Source organism: Lepidochelys kempii, chromosome 17 (genome assembly GCF_965140265.1).
Source record: "Lepidochelys kempii isolate rLepKem1 chromosome 17, rLepKem1.hap2, whole genome shotgun sequence".
NCBI lineage: Eukaryota > Metazoa > Chordata > Testudines > Cheloniidae > Lepidochelys > Lepidochelys kempii.
Window position 1 is genome coordinate 10,545,466 of NC_133272.1, and position 21,335 is coordinate 10,566,800.

Here is a 21,335-nt window from a genome sequence, read left to right on the forward strand (position 1 = left end):
TCTGAGCACCACACAATCTATAATTAGGCTTGGCAGAATTTGATTTTTATTTTTTTATAATTTCAGTGGATAATAAAACTGTCATAAATTTTCACAACTCTGAAAATTTGTGGGTTTTAATCATTTTATTGATTTAAGTTTTCACAATGGGGGGGTGTCAGACAAGAGGGGTGCCAGACAATAATAATTTAATGACCGTAGATGTTGAGATTCAAAAAGTTAAAGCCTCATAGCCATTAAAACACAACTTTGTCAACATCGTATGTCAAAATATACAAAGTAAATATCTTTATATCAAACTCTAAGTTTGCAAGCAGCATTTTCCTCACTTTGTCTATCTGTAAATTTCTGATAATTACCGATGGAAACCCTTTTTCATCAATTTGTGTGTAATGGTCTACGGACATTTACCAATAACAATCAAAATCCTTCCGAGCCTATCTGTAATGTATTTATCCTCTCAACAAATCCTCCTGTGATGTAGGGAAGTGCTGTTATGTTTTATGTTTATAGATGAGTACTTGAGGTACGGATCCTCAAAGCACCTAATTCCTGTTGATTTCAATGGGATTTAGGCACCTACCTACTTCTGAGGATCTGAGCCAAAGTGACTTGTCCAAGGTCACCCAAGAAGCCTGTGGTAGGGCATGGACTGGAACCCACATCTCTTGCGTAGCATCTGGCCACCTTGGTATTCCAATTGATCCTATAGGCCCTAACCAAGATTGGAACTCTTCTTCACCAGGCGTGGTACATCTATGTAACAAGAGACAGCCCCTCGCTTGTAAAGCTTATAATCTTCTTCCATGTGAGTTTTGCTTATGTTCTTGAGGATTGGTCACTTACTGCATCATCATAAAAGCATTTCTGTACATTGCATAGCATTGTATTTTTTTTAGAGGGGAAACTGGAGCCGAAAGCATGGTCTCATCGCCTGGCAGTATTGAGTCCTCTGTTTTAGCTTGTGAATTTATAATGGGTGTGTGACAAGGGCACTTCTTGATGATGGATGAGTACTGCAATGAGATCCCAATCTTGGGTGATAGCTTTTATGAATATAAACATCATGCATTTTTGTGTATGTGGACATTAAGCAGCCAGAAAATACATCTGCCAAATAGTATAAGCATTTCTGTTCAGATGTAAACAGGGAAAAAGTGCACAGAATTTAAGGGAGGCCTTATAAAGTCAGTATCAATAAATGTATCTAACTCGAGGATTGAGTACATTGAATTGTATGGGAAACACACCTTTGAAAGGCACACGATAGATCCTCTGTGTATTCTGCCATGGAATTTGCCATGGAATCCATCCTTCATCTCCTATTCTAAGCTCTTTTCTCCTTCTTTTATTTAAAAGAGAGGTGCTGATCCTGCAAAGACCTAGGTGCATGCTTAGCTTGATCTACTTGAGTAGTCCTATTGATTCCACTCGCACTACTCATAACCCATGAAGTTAAGCATGTGCCTACATCTTTGCAGGATTGGCGGCCGATTGTTTTTATATCCTCTTGATTGTGAAGGTGACCTTGAAAACATGAACTCGAGGCAGTGTTGTCATCCTGAATTGATAGGCTCTGTGAGGTGGGAACCCATTTCCTCAAAGGGCTGTTAACCTGGAACCCTAATTATGACAATTCAGGTATCAACAACTGCTGGCTGATAATTGCTTCCAAAATATCCTGCTGATGCACTTGGTCCAAACTGTTTCCCATGCCTCGTCAAGTGTCAAAAGCCCCAACTATCAGCTGACAGTGCCTCCAGCCAACTTTCACTATGTAGCTCTGTGTTATCGTACTAGAGAAAACAGTGCCAGGCAGAACACTTTCAAGTCCCTGCTCCCCACAGGCTTCCTCCAGTGTGAGCTTGAGCAAGTCATGAGGGTCTCTCTATGCCTCACTTTCCTATTTGTAAGGTGAACATAAGAGTACTTCTCCACCCCCCAGAGACGTTAGGAGGGATAAATATGTTAATGGTTGTCAAGTGCTCAGACAATATGGTAACACACGCCATAGAAAAGAGAGATTAAAAAAACCCTCAGTGTTTGATTTAAATGAAGCTGCTGCAAAATTACTGTTGTGTTGCATGGATCCAGGGAGTTTGCAATGGAATGTAGGTCCCTTTGCCTGGGAAATACAGTGTCTTGCATATGACTTCCTAAGGACTAGGCTCCAAACACCAAGCATGATCCAAAGCTAGTTGGGCATCTTTCCACTGACTTCAATATGCTTTGGATCAGACACTTAGTTTGCAAGTATTTTTCCTATGTATTAGAATTCTGGTTCTATCATATAGTTTCTTATATTGCTTTCATCACCACCGTATCTGAGCACCTTCCCTTGTGCATTAAACATGATTTCTCGTCTGACTGTCACATGTGGTTCGTTCTCTCCCTCAGCCACTTCCTTGGAGAGAACTCTGTGCAGATAGAGTAGTGTGTTGGTTTTTCTTTTTCTTTTTCTTTTTAAATGGACAAAATGAAGAATATAAACAAATTCTGTGTGTTGTGGGGACATCCCTAAGCTTCTCGTTATAGCTAAGTCTAAAATCTGAGGGTTATGACCATAAAATTCCTATACATTTGTGTGCACCTCACCTATGCATGTAATACCTGGTGCGTGGCAAACTGGATTATTGGGGGAACACATTGGGTATTGGTTTACATAAGATAGACATGCACAAAATGTTCAGAGGAATTGCCTAACTTCAGAAATCTGGCATTTTCCAAATGTCAGCTACATGAAACGAGCATCTACATATTAAAAAACAAACAAACCACACCTTTTCCTAAGACAATGAAATCATAATTCTCAACAGTGCAGAAACAAAGGGTTAAATAAGTGCGCAGTTTCTGAAAATGTCAGTAAAATATTTCACTGCAGATGAATCCACATCTGTATTCTTTTAAAATGCTCTAGATAGATTTTTTTTTTTTTGCAGCACCCAGAGGCTTAAATCAGTAGTGTTATTTTGAATAGGTTCTACTGTTGGTTTTTGCAAGCCCAGTGCCATAAATTAAAGAAGAAAATCTAACTAATTAGATGTATGTAAATATATGCTGCCAGCTTAAATCAAATGAATTGCACAATTATCCTGTATCTTTCCCCAAGTGCCTTGTGAATAACATCAACTCTGAACAATTTAGGACTGTGCCCTGTGTGAAATGAGTTTTATGGTCTCAGCTCAGTTCTCAGTCAAGGGTCATCCATACCACAAAAATTCCCACCAGCTGTGGGACTAATTGTCAGAAGGAAGGAATGGAGACAGACCTATGCATCCACCTCTAGAAGTGGTCCTTCCAGGTTATGATGGAGGGATGCACTATGGTCCCTAATGTCCCTTATAGACAGACTTGTCCTGTCCCAAGAGTCCCCTTCCCTGCAGTATCCCCTCTCCCTTCACTTTTCTTTCCATCCCTTCCTAACTAACCTCCCTCTTCCCCACACCCAGTGCCATTTGCTGCTATCATATTGTTCATTCTGCTTGTGTTCTATCCCTTCCCTTACCATGTGTCTGTTTTACTTGTAAGCTCTTCAGGGCTGGAGCTGTCTACCGCTTTCTGTTTGTACAGCGCCTAGCTCCAAGGGGCTCTGTTCTTTGTCCGCTCCCAGGTAGGACTGCAGGAAACAAAATAACACCAGAATGATGTCCTTTGTCCAGCACTAAACTCACAGCCCCACGGAGTACAAGAACAGTCTGAGCTCGAGGTTAGCCTGGACTAAGCCCCCACCCCGGCATCCAAATAGCCCGAAACTTTAGGGGCAAGTCCTGCTGCGGGTTCAAACGGGGGAGGTGTCTGTCCCAGGGCCGGGGAGCTTGAAGTCCCACGGGACTGAGCTGCTGCCAGCGGGGGCCAAGCAAGGCGGTCCGGCAGCCAAGAAACCTCCCTCAAAGCAGGAGCCTGAGCGAGAAACTCCAGCTGCCGGGGGTTTGGGGCTGGGGGCGTCCCGTGAGCGTCCCGGACCCGGGGCTGCTCGGCGCGCGGCCTCTGGCCTCGCCCCCCCCCCCCCCCGCTCCAGCTGGCGTCTGGGTGGAAATCTAGGCTCGCTCAGCCCTTTTCTGCCTTCAATGCACCAGTTCAGGGGCTAGGGCTGCTGCTACCCAGCCTCCGCTCGCCCCTGGCTGGAGGCGCCGTCCGGAGCGGCCCCCAGCAGCCCCCCCAGGACACGGCCGGGGGGGGGGCATGGCATGCCGCAGAGCGCCGGGGGAGAAGCGATGGGAGCTGGTGCGATGGTGAGTGGGGGGGGGGGGGATCCGAGTTTTAGCAGGAGGTGCTGGGGAGGGGTCCCCGCTGCTGCCCTGGAGGTGGGTGGGGCCTTGAGGCTGGTGAAGGGGACTTGGGGGTGAGTCCGCGGCTGCCCTGGGGTGGGGTGTCGTCCCCCCCCCACCCCGCGGCTGCCCTGGGAGGGGAAATCCCCAGATGCTGCAGTAGGGGTGAGGTGGGAGGGGGGCATCCCCGCCGCTGCTCTACTTGGGGGGGGGGGGTCCTAGCTGTTGGATGCGGAGGGGGCGCCAGGGAGATCCACCGTTGAGGAGGAGCTCCTAGGTGCTGGTGACTTTGAATCCAAGCTGCTGCCCTGGGGTGGGGGTGGGGGTGGGGGTGGGGACAGGCCCCAGCTTTTGCATTGGGAGTGAGGGGAGCCAGCTGCGGTGTTGGGGTTGGTGGTGCCCTGGCTGTAGGGAGGGGGGAGTCCCAGAGGCGCAGCATCCCAGCGACTGCACTGGAGGTCTGTGGAGCATGGGGTCTTCCAGCTCCTGCAGGGGTCCTGGGCAGTGGGGAGGTGTGTCCCCTGTCTGCTGTAGGGAGGTCCTGAGGAGGAACCCCCCCCCCCCGCCCGCCTGCCCGCAATTTCTTGTAGGGGGTCTATCTCAGACACTGCTCCAGGGGAGGGTCTTTGAGGAGGGGCCCTGATGCTGGTGAGGGGGACGTATGGGATTGTCTCATCTCCGGCACTGGGGAGGGCAGAGTCCTTGCTGCTGGTGAAAGGGATCTTCCTAGGGTAGATCCATCTTTGCAAAGGGCAGCCCCTCTGCTGTTGGAGGGGCCAGAGGGGGACGGGGAGGTCTCAGGAAATCCCCACCTACTGGAGGGGGCAGGGCTATGTGCCTCTTGGGATTGTGTGTGTCCTGGCTGCTGCAGTAGGGTGAGTCTCAGTATATGGGGCTATCCCAGGTGTGGCTACTGCAAGGGTGTGTTGGGGCCTGTATCCCTATTGCTACTGCTACAAACGGGGCAAGTAGGGGGCAGGCTGTCCTGGTCTGGGCCCTCTTTCAGAGGGGCTAGTGGAGGATTCCAGCTTGGAACAGGCTTTCTCTGTGCTAGTTTTTATTTCAGTCGCTTATGATGCCAAAGCCCCCCACCCTTGAGCGGGATGCTGCAGCAATGCCGAAATGCAAATTGAATGACTTTCTGGGTTACAGCCCTGCAAAGCTTATGTAACAGCTAGAGACCGGTCCAAAACAAAATCCTGTGTTTGAACACTGGCAACGCCTGGGAAAGCTCAGAGCCAGATCCGAACGATGTGGCTCAAGATGCTTTTGGGGGCAGAACCCAAACTCTGCATCTGAACGTTGCGGGAGGGATGAGTTGCTTTGGATTCCAACTTTGTGGCCCTGGCCCATCACAAGGGCAAACCTTCTGAGGAGGATTGTTCTGCGAAGAGAATTTTAAGCCTCCAGTGACTTTATGCTCTGCAGGCAAAACTTTCCCTCTGCAGTTTATATTTTGCCTACTTAGCACTTGCATACTTTAAATGCCCTGCAGCCTGCCAGAGAGATCTTTATTCCCGACAGTGTCTAAGTGCCTAGGCCAATATTTTAATACTTAGTTTACAAAGTTGCTAAACCCGCACAGTATTTTGCAGCCATGGCCCCTGTCCCAAAGCAGTGGATACTACAGCACTAGTACTAAGCATTTGGGGACATTGTTGCAGACTGTGTAGGAGGTGTAATGCATTAGCAGACAAACTAGCTTCTTTTGGAGCTTGGATGTCTCTGGATTCACTAGTGAGTGAGCACACAAAGGTGAATACCCAGCGTGACAAGAAAACCCAGGGATTTATTATCGATTATTAATAACTGTGGTAGTACCTGAACCCTAGTCATGGACAAGACCCTATTGTGCTAGGCACTGTACAAACAGATAATAAAAAGGCAATCCCCGCCCTAAAGACCTTACAATCTGTACCTCATCTGTTGTTTTGCTAGCTAGCAAATCATGTCTCTCTTTGCCAATGTACCATGAAAACAAGAAGTCATGATTTCATCATGACCATGTAATCCATGCTGTGATGTCCTTCAGGAATGCAAAGAACATTCTGCAAGGGGTGCCGAAGCTGGGCACATTCTGATGCACCACAAAGCTTCCTAAAAGGGATGCCTCGGGCAGCGTCTCAAACATGGCAGAGCCAAGTCAAGCCGGCTTGGGTGAGCTGCATAATTCTGACAGCCAGCTGCACGGTGATGTTCACGATTTAAGTGCAGATGGAATCCCGTGATGCAAATGACAAACATGCTGACTCACCGGAGAGGTGCTGATGCGTAAATAGCTGTTGCTGCAGCCAGTTGACTGGTGCTGTGCCTGTGAATTTATTTTTGTCTGATGTTGAACAAGAACAAGAGGACATGCAACTAAATTAAAAGATGGCAAGTTCAAAAACAACTCAAGGAAATGCTTTTTTCCACAAGGTGTAATTGGACTGTGGCACTAATTACCACAGGAAGCCACCGTGCAAAGCTTCAAAAAAGGAACTGGACACTTGTATGGATAACAAGAATATCCAGAACATAATTCATGATTTAATATGCCTCCTAAATTGCTTGTTTTCATGCTCCAGGTTTTAGTCAACCTCTAACTTTCAGACCTAATATGGGAGGCAGATTATCCCACAGCTGCCTGTTGCAGGGTTTTTATGCCTCTGAAGCATCTGGCGCTGGCCATGGTTTGAGACAGAATGCATGACTAGATGGACCTCAGCTCTGATCCAGTCTGGCAGTTCCTGTGTTCCTAGTTCTATAGCAGCTTTTTGGAGCTGGTGTCTTGCTCACCTTCTTGTGTAGCAGTTTAGAGGGTGTAAGGCCAAATCATGAGCCCACTGAACTCAACAGGAGTTTTATCGCAAACATTGATGTCTCCATTTGGCTGAACGTTCTGCTGAACTGAGGAAATGAGGGCAGTCCAAAGTGGAGAAGTTCCACTGAACATATCACATCTCCTGCAACGGAAACCTATTAGAAGGTTAGGTCAAGTTAAAATTTCATTGACAGAAATTATTCTCCCAGATTCTAAATCACAAACATTATCTGTAGCCAATGGAGCTACACTAGTGATGAGAGAAGAGAATTAGGCCCATTTAGTGCTTTTACCTTTGCTTGCGAATTAGCTCATCCACCCTCTTCCTATTCTTTTCTGTGCCTCTCTGAATTCAGGTGGTTTTTGTGTGCAGACACAAGTGAAAGAGGCTTGCAGCGGTGACACTGCGCAGTGGCTAAAGATGAAGTATCACAACCTGTATGCGTGGTCCAAAGAGTCTTGCATCATCTGTTGTCTTTGATTTTACCACCTGGTACTGTTAATGGCTCTGATTTAGCTATTCACGGGCTTTGCTAGGGCTCAGAAAAAGCTGTGAGTTCGACAGGGAATTCCTCTACTGGGAAAGAAACAATAAGCATGAGCCTGCAAACCTTGATTCGGGCGTAGTCCTTAGCCACAAGACCCCTCCCATTTCAATCTCCCCTCCTGAGCCCCTTACCTCTGCACAAGGGCCAGGCGCTGTCACAAAACACAGCACTTCCAGAGGTCTGAGCACGGGTGAGGAGGCTCCCACTGCACCAGCCAGCTGGCCAGCTTTGGAGATGATACATCACACACATTCCCCTTTTGCTTCCTGGAACGCTGCAGTGAGGTGGGAGGAAGGATGGTCCAGGAGTTAGGGCACTGTGCAAGGACTGGGGAGTCCTGGGTTCAAATCCTTGCTTCACTTCAGGCCTCCTCTGTAGCCTTGGGCAAGTCACTTAGCCTCTCTCAGTTCCCCGATGGTGAAACAGGTGTAATAGTAGTTCCCTACCTCGCAGGGGTGCTGTGAGGTGCTCAGATGATACAGTACAAACCTGATAGGTATCATGGATAGATGGCCCAGTTGATGGGGAGGATCTGCACCACTTCCCAGTATGGGCAGGTGCCTGACCGAGCACTCCACATCAGCACTTCACTGTGTCTCCCCAGAGCTCTGGTTAATGATTATGTTGTTCATTAGCATTAGGATTCCAGCCTCTAACTGCATACTCACAGGCATCAATTTACTCACCATGTGTGTTTGCAGGGTTGGGGCCTTTGTTTGTTCATGAAGAGTGAACTTTAGCCCATGTCAGCTGAGTGCTATGTACTGATCCCCTGCCTGTTGGGGGAGAGGTGTGAGACATTAGCGTTCGCTATGATTTCCACTCTTCCAAATGAATATGGACCCCTCCAGCCCCCCTCAGCTCTACAGATGCTTTAATAATTACACTCAGTGATGAAATTTCATATTCAAATGAGGGCATGTTAAGTGCCGCTGATTGTCTGGAACAAGCTAGACAGCAGATTTTTTTCTAAAAGAAGGGAACAATTGTAATTGCAGATATTTTGCCCAGGCATTAAAGGACATGCACAACTTTAATTGCAATAATAACCCATGATTCATCACTCAAACATTATTAAGTAAGCTTCAACATCTGGCATCCCATCCTAAATAATGTTTCAGGGATATTAGCCTGGCCTTGGAGATGATGATAAAACTGAGGACAGAGTGGATGCATGGGCTAGTCAGAACAAAACTTAAGAGAAATGGAAACTCTGTTGTGAATAAATGATGGTTTGTTACATTCAACTGTTTGATCAATTCTCCTGCCTGAGAAGGAGAATGAAAGCATCCCGCCATGTAGGAAATGACCTGCTACAAACTACTACAGCAGGGACGGGGAGGGGCTGCTTTGCAAGTGGGGGATTTGTTTCTTGTGTCCTTTTTACTGAAGTGGTATCAAGCGTGGGATGGAGACTGGGTGTCAGGACTTCTGGGTTCTATTCAAAGCCCTTCCACTGACTTACTCTGTGACCTTGGGCAAATCACTTGGTTATGATTTTCAAACCAATAGAGAGGATTTTGGCACATATCTTCAATCCGTTTAAATTTTAATGGACAATATGCCAAAATCCCTTTGACTGCTTTGGAAATCTTACTCTTTGGGCCTGAGATTTATTTATATGTAAAACGACTATAAAATAATTTTCACAGGAGCTGTGTGAGCTGTAAAGGATCCTGAGATCCTTGTGTTAAATGGATCAGAAGTGCAAAGTTTATTATAAGTAAAGAGAGAACAGTTCAGTAATGTTACCTGTCTGAGGTGGAAAAGGTAAACTCAGAGTATGGATAATACATATTCAGGCTTGGATTCAACTGTAGGTTTCCATAAACAAACCCAAATGTCTATTTTCCTAATCTAGGGCCCAGTCCTGCATTCCTTGCGCGCACACATCTCCCATTCAGAAACCAGATTATGCTCTCCGTTGTGTAGATGTAAATTTGGAAGAAAGGAATGGACCAGTTTCTCCACTGGTGCAAACTGGAATCAGTAGAACTCTGCTGATTTAAACCTGGGAAGATTTGGCCTAGGCCATATTGAAATTAATGGTGTTATTCCAGAGTTACCCTGACGTAACAGACAGCAAAATCTCGCCCCTCCTTGGGAGTTTTGGGTGTGCAAAGGATGCAGGAGTGGCATCTTTGGAACGTAGGGGCCACTGATTGGCAGGTGAGAACAATTTGTGTGGCATTTATCTTCTGTCCTGATCTAGACTTAGATTAACATTTGGTGGGAAATTGGTAGCAAATGCCCATGCTGAACAGTTGCAAATCCAGCCCTGTACAGACTTGTGGAAAGATTCTAAAACGTGTTTTGGTTATACCGGAAAACAAAATAAGATCACGGTAATGTTTCTCAGATAAATTTAGGCCCAGCAGCCAAACACATGGTTTGGTTTCCTTCCTTTCCAAGATACAATTGGATAGAACTGAAGGGTCTGATTTTTGATCCCATACACCTGGTTTAATGACTTTGGTGGAAATGGTTGTGATTTACATCCATGTAAGTGAGATCAGAATCAGGCACCAAATTTTTGGTAGATACGAATTCCTTGTGCACATGAGTTAACGTCTTATTAGAAAGCAGATGCTCCAGAGCTTTAGAGAGTGGGTAGGGGCTGCTTCTGATCTTTCTTAGAGGGGTATAAACCAGGATTAACTCCTCTGAAGCCAGTGGTGTTACATTGGTGTGCGACTCCTGTGATCTGAGATTAGGATGAGTTTGGGACTCTTGGGTTCTATTCCTGGCTCTGCGCATGATCTGCAGAATTATTTTGGGCAAGTCACCTAACCTTTCTGTGCCCCAGAGGACTGATATAGCTATAATGAAGCAGAGCCTCAGCTGCTATAAATCGGTGGTGCTCCACTGAAGCCATAAGAGTTCTGCTAATTTACACCAGCTGAGGATCTGAAATGCTCAGCTGCTGGAAAACGCCAAGGCTTAAGTAACTAATGTCTGTAAAATGCTTTGAGATACATAGATGAAAGACGCCGGTGGAATGTAAAGAGAGCCATTCTCCATCACTGGCTGCAGAGTCAGTGTGTACTGTAGAGATATACGTATCTTAGGTGTCTTTGCATATCTACAGCAGGATAAAAGAGTAAACCAATGGCAAGAATAGAGCTTACATGTATTCAGACACCAGGACACACTCCTTTTTAAAGAGCAGTTTACACAGGGTGCCGATGCAAAGAAATTCGTTTAAGCGGCATATGTCGCTCCAAGCCATAGGGCTGTAGCTGTAGCCGTCGTAAACGCTGATTTACATCCGCTAAGAAGCTGGCCTGTAGTGCCACTAGGTTAGCTAGGACCTGTACAAACGGTATGGACAGAAAAGAAACTAACCAGCCTGAATCCTGGCCTGTTCCAATTATTTTTATGGGGCTTAGGACGACTGTTTATAAATCATTGATATTCAGAAATCACCCTGTCTGCTACAGCAAGACATTAGAGAGAGCAGATGATTTTGTCTGTAACTGGTCTAGATCTTACTTGATTTGACAATGCCCAGAAGTTGGTCCCCGCTCTCTGAGCGTGAAATCCATGCACCCTGCACAGAGCCTGAGTTCAGCGATAAAACAGACCCTCACCTGGGGTCGGCAAGCAGTGAGCTGCCCTGTCTCACCTCTTGCATGGATTGTTGTGCCACTGGATCCAAGCAAAGACAGCTTACCTCTCCACTTCTCATGCCCTCCTCAGTCCCACCCCATTGTGGGCTTTCTGCCCCTGCCTTACACAGGGCTGGATTGGAGACCCTTCCCATGATCATCCAGCACAGCTTCTATGTGGCCATTGGAGATTTTGGTGTCTAGTCAATTTCACAGACTGTCCCGATGATCATTGGGCCTGATCCTGTGCTCATTTACACTAGTGGAAATGAAGAGCAACTGCCCTGAAATGGAATTACACCAGAATCGGGTCCTTGGTTTCCAGCATTGAAAGCAAACACTTTGGGGAGGGTTGAGGGTGTGACAGGACTGTAAACCATTTAAGGAGCTGCACCGTGTGAATTTTTTATAAACCAACTAAGTCTGAAAATACAACTTTAAAACCATAACTCCCCACCCCTGCCCATGTGTCGCACTAAAGAAATGACTGGGTAGATTATATTTTTCTGCATCCTCTGAAGCATTGGCCCAAGATGTTTAAACTGGAAATGGAGGCATCCAAGATTAGGGGATGGTTTTGAAAATTTGATTTGTATTTGTCATGGATTTTTATTGCAGCCAGGGAGCACTGAGTGCCACTAGAGGGCGCTGTTTGCTCCTCATCATCCACAGGAGCTCATCCTAGCAGTTCCCTGGAAGACCTGTGATTTCAGGTGGCTGCAGAATGCTGTGGAAATGAAAACAACTTGCTCTGTTTTGTTATAATTTTCCAGGGGGAGTACTGTGCCAGATAGAAATATCTTTATTTACTATAAAAACACTTTGTACTTCTGTAGCACTGTCCAACCAAGGATCCATCACTTCAGTATTCTTGGCAGAGAATTATGATTACCCCACATTACATAAATGGGGAAAGTGAGGCACTCCATGGTTGACTGACTTGCCTGAGGTCACAGAGTGAGTTAGTCACAGAAGGCCTGATTTTTGTTTACGCTAAGGCCTCCTTGCACCAGGGCATATAAATTGGACGTATAAATTACATTTGTAAAAAGAAAAGGAGTACTTGTGGCACCTTAGAGACTAACAAATAAGGAGCTACAAGTCCTCCTTTTCTTTTTATGGATCTAGACTAACACGGCTGCTACTCTGAAACCTGTCAAATTACATTTGCACTCACTTTAAGGCCAGCACTGTGTGAAGGGGCCTTACTGTAACAGGATCAGGAATCAGAATCTTGCTAGGTTGGGTCTTGGAGCGGTGAAACCACAGCAGCGCAAGCTTTAGTGCGGTCTGCACAAACCCTGGGGTCTAGCCCATGACAGCTGCCATGGCTTGGCTATTCTGTGATGTGAGATTAAAGCTAGCTCGGGGTGTGTCAGTGTGGGCTACATTCACACACCCTGGCATATCTTTAGTCATGACTTTGGGGTTTGAGCCACAGTTCTACCCCTTACCTGTGGGGCTTTGGGCAATTTCTGTAACTTCCTTGTGCCTTACTCTCCCTCCACCTGTAAAAGCGGGTCAGTAATGCCTGCCTATCTCGCAGGGGTACCAGCAGCGCTGAATTGCAGTTGTTCTGAGATCCAAGGCCCTATGGCTATGCAAAATACTGGCTTGTCTCTTCCATGGCTGAGCCAGGGGCTTGTTCCACTTACAGCACTCGGAGGAGAGAACACGCAGCACTCTCCTGGGGGTGCCTTCTTAGGCTGCCTAATGTGGTAGCCCAACATGAACAGCACCGTAAATGCAGCAAGATGCCCTTGCCAGTCCCAATTAATAAACAGAAAAGGGCCACGCAAGGAGGAGCGAGGATTGCGGTGTAATTCCAGTGATTACATTTCTGTTTGACCTAGCAACTCTCTGCAGTTTCCCTGAGCCAGCCATTCTTTTGATCTTGTGTCTCCCTCTCTCTTTGGCTTGACAGCTCTTCCCTAATAAATATTTCAGTTCCAGGTAATTCTCATTGTTTGTTATTTATAGGTACGTTAAGGAAGGCCGCTTTCGGATCGAGGAGAGAACGCTGACGGCTTTCCAGTGGCTGTACTCCCCACATCAGCATCACATTGTCAGCCGAGCTGATCTGGCGTCACCAAGCAGGTAAACAAACAGACAGAAAATGTTCTTTCATGAGCACTCAAAAAGGAGCAATAGCACCTGCTCCATGGGTGAAAGGGCATTCAGTAAAATCTGTCTCATCTCTGACCGCCTCTCCCCCCTACAACGGGGTGTTATGAGCTGATCTCCCCAAGCCTGATGGAAGCTCTGAGGCTTCATGCTGCTGCTCCTTCAAGGAGAAGAAAAGTGGCCCGCCAGCTGTCCCTCCTTTCGCCTTACCATAAGCAATCTGCCCCTGGTTGGCAAGGATCCCTCTGTAGTGGATGCAAAGGTTACACTGGAAATGGAGTTACACTGGAAATCAGCATCCCTGCTACCCCCCATTGCACAGGATTTTGCTCGAAATATTTTGTGGGTTATAGGTTGTAAGAAAAAAGGTGAACGTGATAAAATAGCCATGCATAAAATGGTACTAGTAGAGACCACACTCGGGTCCTGATTCTCAGCTACACTCAAGCCTCTTTACACTGCTCTGGTAGTGTACAGGGGCCTAAGGTGAGTGTAAATGTAACTTTTGCCCTCTTTAAAGGCACCTTTGCGGTGCTGGAACAGTGGTGGAATAAGAGTCAGGCTCTTTGGTTTTTGTACACCAAGGCAAGCAATGATCAGTTAGCCCACAAGTAGCAGCAAACAGCACAGCCATGAAAACCCCCTCACTCCTCACAGATGGCTGTTTTAACACCCCGGCCCAGGAGTCTTGCGCTCAGCAAACATGTTAGATGCTCATATGCGGTCTTTGCGGCTGATTTGGGTTAGAGGCCCATCTGTTCAAATGACAGTTTGTCTGCCTGGAAAGGTTGGGTTCCAGTTGCATTTTGCTGTACGAAGATAAATGGCCTTGAGATGGACTCAGAGCAATTGTTGTTGATGGAAGTAAAATTCTTCATGGCAGCAGGGACATGGTATTTTTCATACTTGCTTTTGGCGGGTAGACAAGTTTTACAAGTTAGGATCATGAATAATGAAGGAAAAGCAGATACAGATGTCGCTCACGGGAACATAAATCAGGAGTAACCACACTGAAGACCAAGCTAGTTGGGAGAGGAGAATCAGGGCCAAATATGCGTGGGAGCTTGATTCAAAAGCAGAACCATTTCTCTGGGAGGAAATCGTTTCTTGCAGGTAAAGCCCTGGAAGCAGAGATGGGAGATCCAGGTTCTGTTCCTGTCTGCCACAGACATCCTGTATAACCCCTAGTAAGACACTATTAAATCAAAATTCTCCACTCATTCAGGTGCGAGTGTTCCGCTCCCACGAAGCACAGGTGTGAGAGTGAAAACAACGAGGAGTCCTTGTGGCACCTTTAGAGGCTAACGCATTTCTTTGGGCCTGCTCGGGTGATGACCCATGGTGCAAAGTAATGGAGAATCAGTCCTTTATCTCTTTGTTCCTGAGTTTCTTGATCTGATGTTAAAAACACTCCCTTTCCTCACAGAGGGGCTGACTAAATTATTTGTGAAGTGCTCTGCGCTCTCTAGCACTTTTCCTCTGAGAATCCCACAGTATTATTACTGCGGGTGTTCAGGTAAATAGATCCTAAATCCAAACCATGCCAGATTCTGGAACTCACAAAAGTGACCTGCAACAATTGTCTGCTGAAGAAACTTTGTGTAACTCAATGGACTGAGGCTGGGATTTACAAAAGAGCCTCAAGTTGCTAGGCACACCATGGGGATTTCATTTAAAAATCCCAGCCAAAGTTCTTAATCAGTTTTACAGTCTGTCCAAAAACAGAGAACAGAGATACAGCCAGCTGTAATAAATACTGGATCAAAGTCTCTGCTCATGGAACTTCCTTGAAGTCAATGGAGTTATTCTAACAGAGTGCTTGGCCTGTTGTTCATAATGTGTAGGATGTTCAAAAGCAGGTAAGTGATTTAGGCGCACAAATCCCATTGAGAGTTGCCTCAGCACCTTTGAAAATTCCACCCACAAGCAGTTCAACCAGCTCTACTACATATACACACATACACAGTTTTGCCAAAGCTCAGGACTTTGTTTTGAGTCTCATCATGATACCTGGTTTGTTTCTTAAAGTCCCAGCTCCTGGAGTCATGTGAATACATGAGAATTTCAGCTTTCTTTTTTTCTTAAAGTAGGTTTCTGGTCCTTATGGTTGCAGAGATAAGCTTGAAAACACAACACAAGTGCACCGTAAAGGCTAAAAGCTGGAAATTACAGAAAAAGAACTCCTGATTATGAAAAGTTTCATGATTTTAAGCCAGTCCCAAATTCTTTCGGGACCTGACTCATGATTTTTGTACACTTGAGGCATACATTAAAAATGAAACAGAAGCAGCAGGCTGCATATTGCATAGACTGAACTGTTGAGTGTACATGAAATAGCTGAAGAATATTTGTTCCAGTGCAGAGATTTCATTCAGCGCCTACATTCTTCCCTTCAAAGCTCGCTGAAAATACATCTCTGAGCCACTGATCTGATGGGCGCTATAGCTCTCGTTGCCCGCAATGCATATGCATGGCTGTCATTTTAAATTGAGTGATTTGTGATAAAACACCAATTAACATAAAAAGCTTGTGGGCCTGAAGCAACACATAACACAGTACCTATTTTCCTGCTTTTCAAGAGCTTTGAAGAACATCTCTGCATAGGTACATGTCTAAAAGCTTTTCCTTCTTTATTTCAGGAGCAGTTTTGCTCCAAGCACTCTTGAGTTCTGGAATATTTACCTTCACGGATTCACATGGACAGAAATATCAAGACAGGCAAAGAAGAGCTGGAAACAAAGAGAATTTAATGGAGCTGGATGTTCAGAAAGAAAGAACCCTTTCTAACTGGGGACGAGAGAACTAGAATGAAGGGTGAAATTCACCCCATGCAAAAAGCCAGCACAAGCCCTATGTAAGCCCTCGAGATAAGGTCCATTGGGTCTTGGGGCCTAGCCCTTGCGCTAGCCCACTGTGTGCTGGTGAATTTCTCCCTGTGTGGTATGGTTTTGTACTGTTTTGGTAGAACTTTCTGGGAGGAATTTCAGATGTGGTGCTAAGGCCCAGGACCAGACACGTGGGGCATTGTTTTGATCTTGGTTGTGTGTCGCTGAGCAGGAAGGCCAAGGAGTGAAGTGAGAGCAAAATCAGGCCTGTTATACCTGTATCTCCCCCCGTTCCCTTGTGAAGAAAGAAAATATCACAGTGAGGGTATGATGTGGAGAGAAGGCAGGATTTAGAGCTAAGGGCCAAATTTGCACAACAGCCAGATTTTCAAGGGGGAGTTTTTCAAAGGCTGAGTGGGGCCCTCAGTTCCCACTGACTTTGGGTGCCCTCTGCACCTTTGAAAATCTCCCCCCAAAATGCTCAGGACCCCCAGTTGGGGCCAGATTTTCAAAAGAGACCAGCTCCTAGTGAGCCGATCTCTTTTAAAAATTCTATACCAAGTCTTAGCAACAAGAAGACTGCTCGAGCATCTCTTTTGTGCGTGCTATAAGCCATAATAGTTTCCCGTATTGTTTTAACAGCAGACGTGAATTTGAATACATATGTCATTCATCTGACAACTGTTTTCTTCAAATGGTGATTTCTCAGCAAGGAACCATCCAAAAAGACATTGTAATTGCCCCTATGCAGTTGGCAAAGAGTGTCTATTTTATTTAAATTACCAAGCTGCCTGTTAATTTTAACTGATCTTTGCAAATTACCACCCCTGCTTGCATTAATCTTGCTGTTGATGCATTGTTACCCTGCTGAATGCAGAATTTAAGTGCAAGAAACGTAATCCATAATTAACTTTAACAATACTGAACATTAATTCCATTAGATTATTTGATTTCCCAGTGGGCGGAGAAGTTACTTGGAAAAAAATCTAATAAAATATGTGGAAAGTCAGTGGCCAGATTAAGTAATGCATCGAACGTTGTGCGTTGAGTTGTGTGATGAGGTGTGACGTGGTGAACAACATAATGATGGTTAATGTACTGGAGACCGCCGAAGCCAGTGCCTCTGAAGCAGGGGTGGAAAGAATAACAGACAATGGTTCTCTGACCGACTCCAGCCACAAAATAAGCTCTGCGAGCTCAAGGTACCAGTAATGAGCTGCTGCCCTCAGTAGATTGTGGAGCTGCTCAATATATGATCGTGGATGCTCTCTGGGTTCTGTTTCTTCTTGGTGGGGCTCAGATCCCTTGCTTGGCTCTTTATTGACTGGGGAAAAAATATATGCTATTTTCCAGGTCCACCCCCACCAAAATTTGCAGTCACTCACATTCGATTGTGTAGGTCTTCGTAGTACAATACACACTCTCCTGTTGTACATGCTTGAGCAATGAAATAGGTAGCAATGTTGACATTTAAAGTATCGTCATCTGAATTAGCATCCATGGAAATGAATAGAGAAGTGCAAACCTCAGAGCTGTTGCATTGGATTCCCTGCAAACTCAGAGTGTTGGCCCTGGATTGGCTGCAATTGGTTCACGTTTTCCAAGGTTTCTTCCATGGCAACTAGAGACTCACCTCTTTTAAAATGAAAGCTGAGCCTCTGGAGAATAAGAAAGTAGTTTGGGAGCAATGCCGGTGTGTTGGATCCATGCTTGTGTACCCCCAATTCAAATCCTGTTTCAAAGCAACACTGTGTATCATGGACTCCGTGATGCTGAAGTTTTAATTTCCTCGGTTTAGTGTTTCCTCTGAGGAACTGTCTCCCTGTTTATTTTTGGTCTTTGCTGGTCTGTTTATTAATGCACTGCTACATCTCTGTATCTAATTGCACCCAACCGCTGTAGCAGAGAGCATATTTTGTTTTCCTGTCTGCCTTTGGAGATTACGGATAGTGGAGATGCAGCATGTGCTAGGCATTAGAGTGCAGGATGATGAGTCTGGAAAACCAGGTTCTAGTCCTGATGCTACCACAGGTGCGGTCTATGGCCGGACGTAAGTCCGAGCCTCTTTGTGCTCTGAGAGCCGACGAGGAAAGAGCTATATATGAGTACATATGAGGGTAGAAATGCTTCTCATTGCTGCAGTTTTAGACATCGATACGTTTAGCATGTCTGTTGGGCTGGGCCCTGCATGTGTGGCACACCGTGCTTCTGGGGTGGAATGACCTGCCTTTTCCCATGACTAGTGACATCATCACATTTCAAAGCAGGGTTCGAATCGATAAAACTCTGAGAGATTAGCTGGTGGCTGTTGGGAGATCCAATTCATTTACTGCTTCTGTACTGAAAGCGTAGACAGATTCCCTAACTAGTCCCGCTTTCCTTCTTTGGTTCAGGAGTAGTTTGAAAGTGTTAAGATAGTCTTGGTGGACTGGGTCTCCAATTGTCTGACTGAAATAGCCAGAGCACAATAATAGCTAACACTTTATAACCCTCATCACCTGTAGACCTCAAAACACTTGACAAAGATGGTTAAGCATTACTACTCCCATTTGACACCAGGTCAAATTAAAGTTAAGCTTGCTGCAGGTTTGTAGTATGTATTATTTGGATAGAGGTAGGGCCCAATGAGGCCTACCAGGATCAGGCCTCCTTTTGCTAGATGCTATAGAAACACATAGAAAACCAGTCACTACCAGGAAAAGCCTATGCAGAATCTAGAAGCATGGTAACATCATTTAGATCCACTTTCATTTCTAGAGCTACAATTTGTTTGCAATGTGTTAATAGTAAAGAATCAAGTCTGCTACTTAAACAAGTGTTTGAAAGACTTATGATGGTTCATGAATGGTCCAGAACGTTCATCAGAAATGAGATACCCATTGGTAAATCCCTCATTATTAAACCGAGACTTTCTCTGAGTAATGTGAAGCAGAGGCTTTGTCTGTGTTTGTGTAAGGGTTGACACTGTGCAAAATGCTCTGGGAGCAAGCAAGATTAAATCCTACAATAGAATGCAAGAAGTTAGAGGTGAAAATGACCTACTAGGTCTTGCCATCGCTATCTCAGGGAAAAGTGTAGCATTGCTCACGACGGCATATTTTTCTAGTGCTTTGTCCTCCTGTCTTCTTCTGGCCACCACTTCTGGGCCCTTCCTATTCTAAAATGTTCTGCATCCCCCAAAATCATATAGAGAAAAAGTGAGTAGGAATAAGAGACAGAACAGTAAGCCAAATGGGCAATAATGTGTTCTGTTTGTCATAGGAAGAGTTAGTCACTGACGGTAAATAAAACCGTGCTGGAACTGAACCAAAACCCACAGTTCACAACTCGCCCTGAATTCTGGGGAAGCTCTGAGCTGGATCCAGACTTTGTGACGTAGGCCGATCTCAGTAACTAAAAACTAACGGTGGAATCCTTCCCTGTGCAGAGAGCCAGCATGAAGCGTAGGCCCTGCCAAGACAAGTCACACACCCTAAATTAATACCCTGCTTGTTCCATTACCTCAGCACATCAATGCACAGATGAAAAGGAGAATACCCGTCCCTTCCCCAGACTTCCAATGCTACTTCAGCGGCTGGCAGCCGCTGCCACAGGTGGATTGAGATCTTCTTATCTCTTCTCCCAGCTGCAAAGGAAGAAGTGAGGAAGGCCTCTCTTCCAGAAAACCAGTCTGTCAGCCTGCTGATTGTAGTTCAGTGGCTCCTGCCCATCTCTCTCTTTGTAGAACATACAATGTACTTTCTGATCGGGGTGCAAATTTTGTCACTTTTGCATTATCAAGGCGATGGGATACATTCGTGGTAACAAGGTAATGGCTCCTTTTGAATATCGCTTTGCAGGTTTTTTTATGTCCCTTCATAGCAAGGCTCTTTGCAATTTCCAGACATCCTGGAGTCCTGACAGGGCTTGACTTTTCCTTTGATGGAAAAAGCAGTCATGAAGAGCTAACAGTCACACGTACCTCTGCGCGGTGACACTTCTTCTGCATAATAATTGCTGTTGGTCACAGTGTGATGTTTACAGGGCTTCAATGAAAGAACATTTTTGGTGCCTCAAGTGGCATCCCAATCGCAAGATGCTATAAGGAGTTTCAGGCTGTCACTCCGATCATGTGTCACATTAATAATACTGCAACCTCTATGTTGCCGTTGCTTTCTTTGCACAATGATCGCTGACACAGTCCTGACAAGAGGAGGTACAATTTGGCAGAAGGATTAATAGCAGGTATGCTTTATATGTCTGTATAAATTCACTTCGTGGTCCTGTTCAAGAAAAGCCATCTGGGCCACCTGGTAACAAGAACACTGATACTATTGCTTATGGATTTCACGTTGCCTGGTTACAGAAATGTTTCCAATTCTCCTGCTCCTACCAGCACCCAAGTAGCCCCTTTTGTGGTAATGTTCTGCCTGGAAATTCAGACCATATCCTCTGCTCGTGTAAATTGGCATAACACCGCTGACTTTGATGGCTCTACACCAGTTCACACCACCTGAGGATCTGGCCCACCAAATCTAGAGGCAGTGCTCCTAGGAATGATTACATCATGCTCCAGCTAATCCGTGTGGTAGAGGTCCTCTGGGAAGAGGTGCCTTTTTGAAGTAGCAGGATCCAGCATCACTGCTAGTGGCAAGGGGAGAGCACTGCAGACTCTGAGTTAAGCGTGTGGATGGTGCACATGACATCTCTGAAAATAAGCTAATGGAAATTAAATCAATACACCACGTCGAATTTAGCTTATGCGAAACTTTTACAAACCCAGAGGCTTTCAATAGCAATTAAGGCCAGCAAACTCCCCATGTTATCTGAATTTCATGCACAAATACGTATTTATGTTCTCCTGTGTATACAGCCTGTTCTTCATTTGGAAAGAGCGTGCAGCATGCTTTCAGAGTTATCTAGTTCCTGGTATTTCTGAGTAAGGATAGAAGAGAAAAGGGGACAAAATGTGCTGTGGATGCCAACCTGAAAGGCATGTGAACAAAATAAAATGAAACCCACCTTAAGTGACCACTCAAAACACCAGCTGTTGCTTAGAGCAGTCGCTGACAAAGGTAGATCAGAATTATACTCCACAGAATCTGGGAGCCTGAGACAGAAAGTTGCCTTACAATACTGTGTATACTCACATTGAGCCTAAATCAGTTTTCAAGCTGATG

At 45.5% G+C, this 21,335-nt stretch overlaps 1 protein-coding gene across 3 annotated transcripts in view; it reads left to right on the forward strand.

Moving 5' to 3' along the window:
* Positions 1–21,335, forward strand: part of RAP1GAP2 (RAP1 GTPase activating protein 2) — a 265,418-nt gene that overhangs the window by 9,042 nt on the left and 235,041 nt on the right. For 2 of the 3 annotated variants that reach the window (XM_073315710.1, XM_073315712.1), the window contains exons 1-2: positions 4,043–4,232; positions 13,208–13,324. In XM_073315710.1, the coding sequence (XP_073171811.1) occupies positions 4,183–4,232; positions 13,208–13,324 (167 nt within the window). In that variant the 5' untranslated portion in view covers positions 4,043–4,182. Of the gene's footprint in view, positions 1–4,042; positions 4,233–13,207; positions 13,325–21,335 lie in introns of those variants that run through there. The other variant, XM_073315725.1, reaches the window with a different exon arrangement.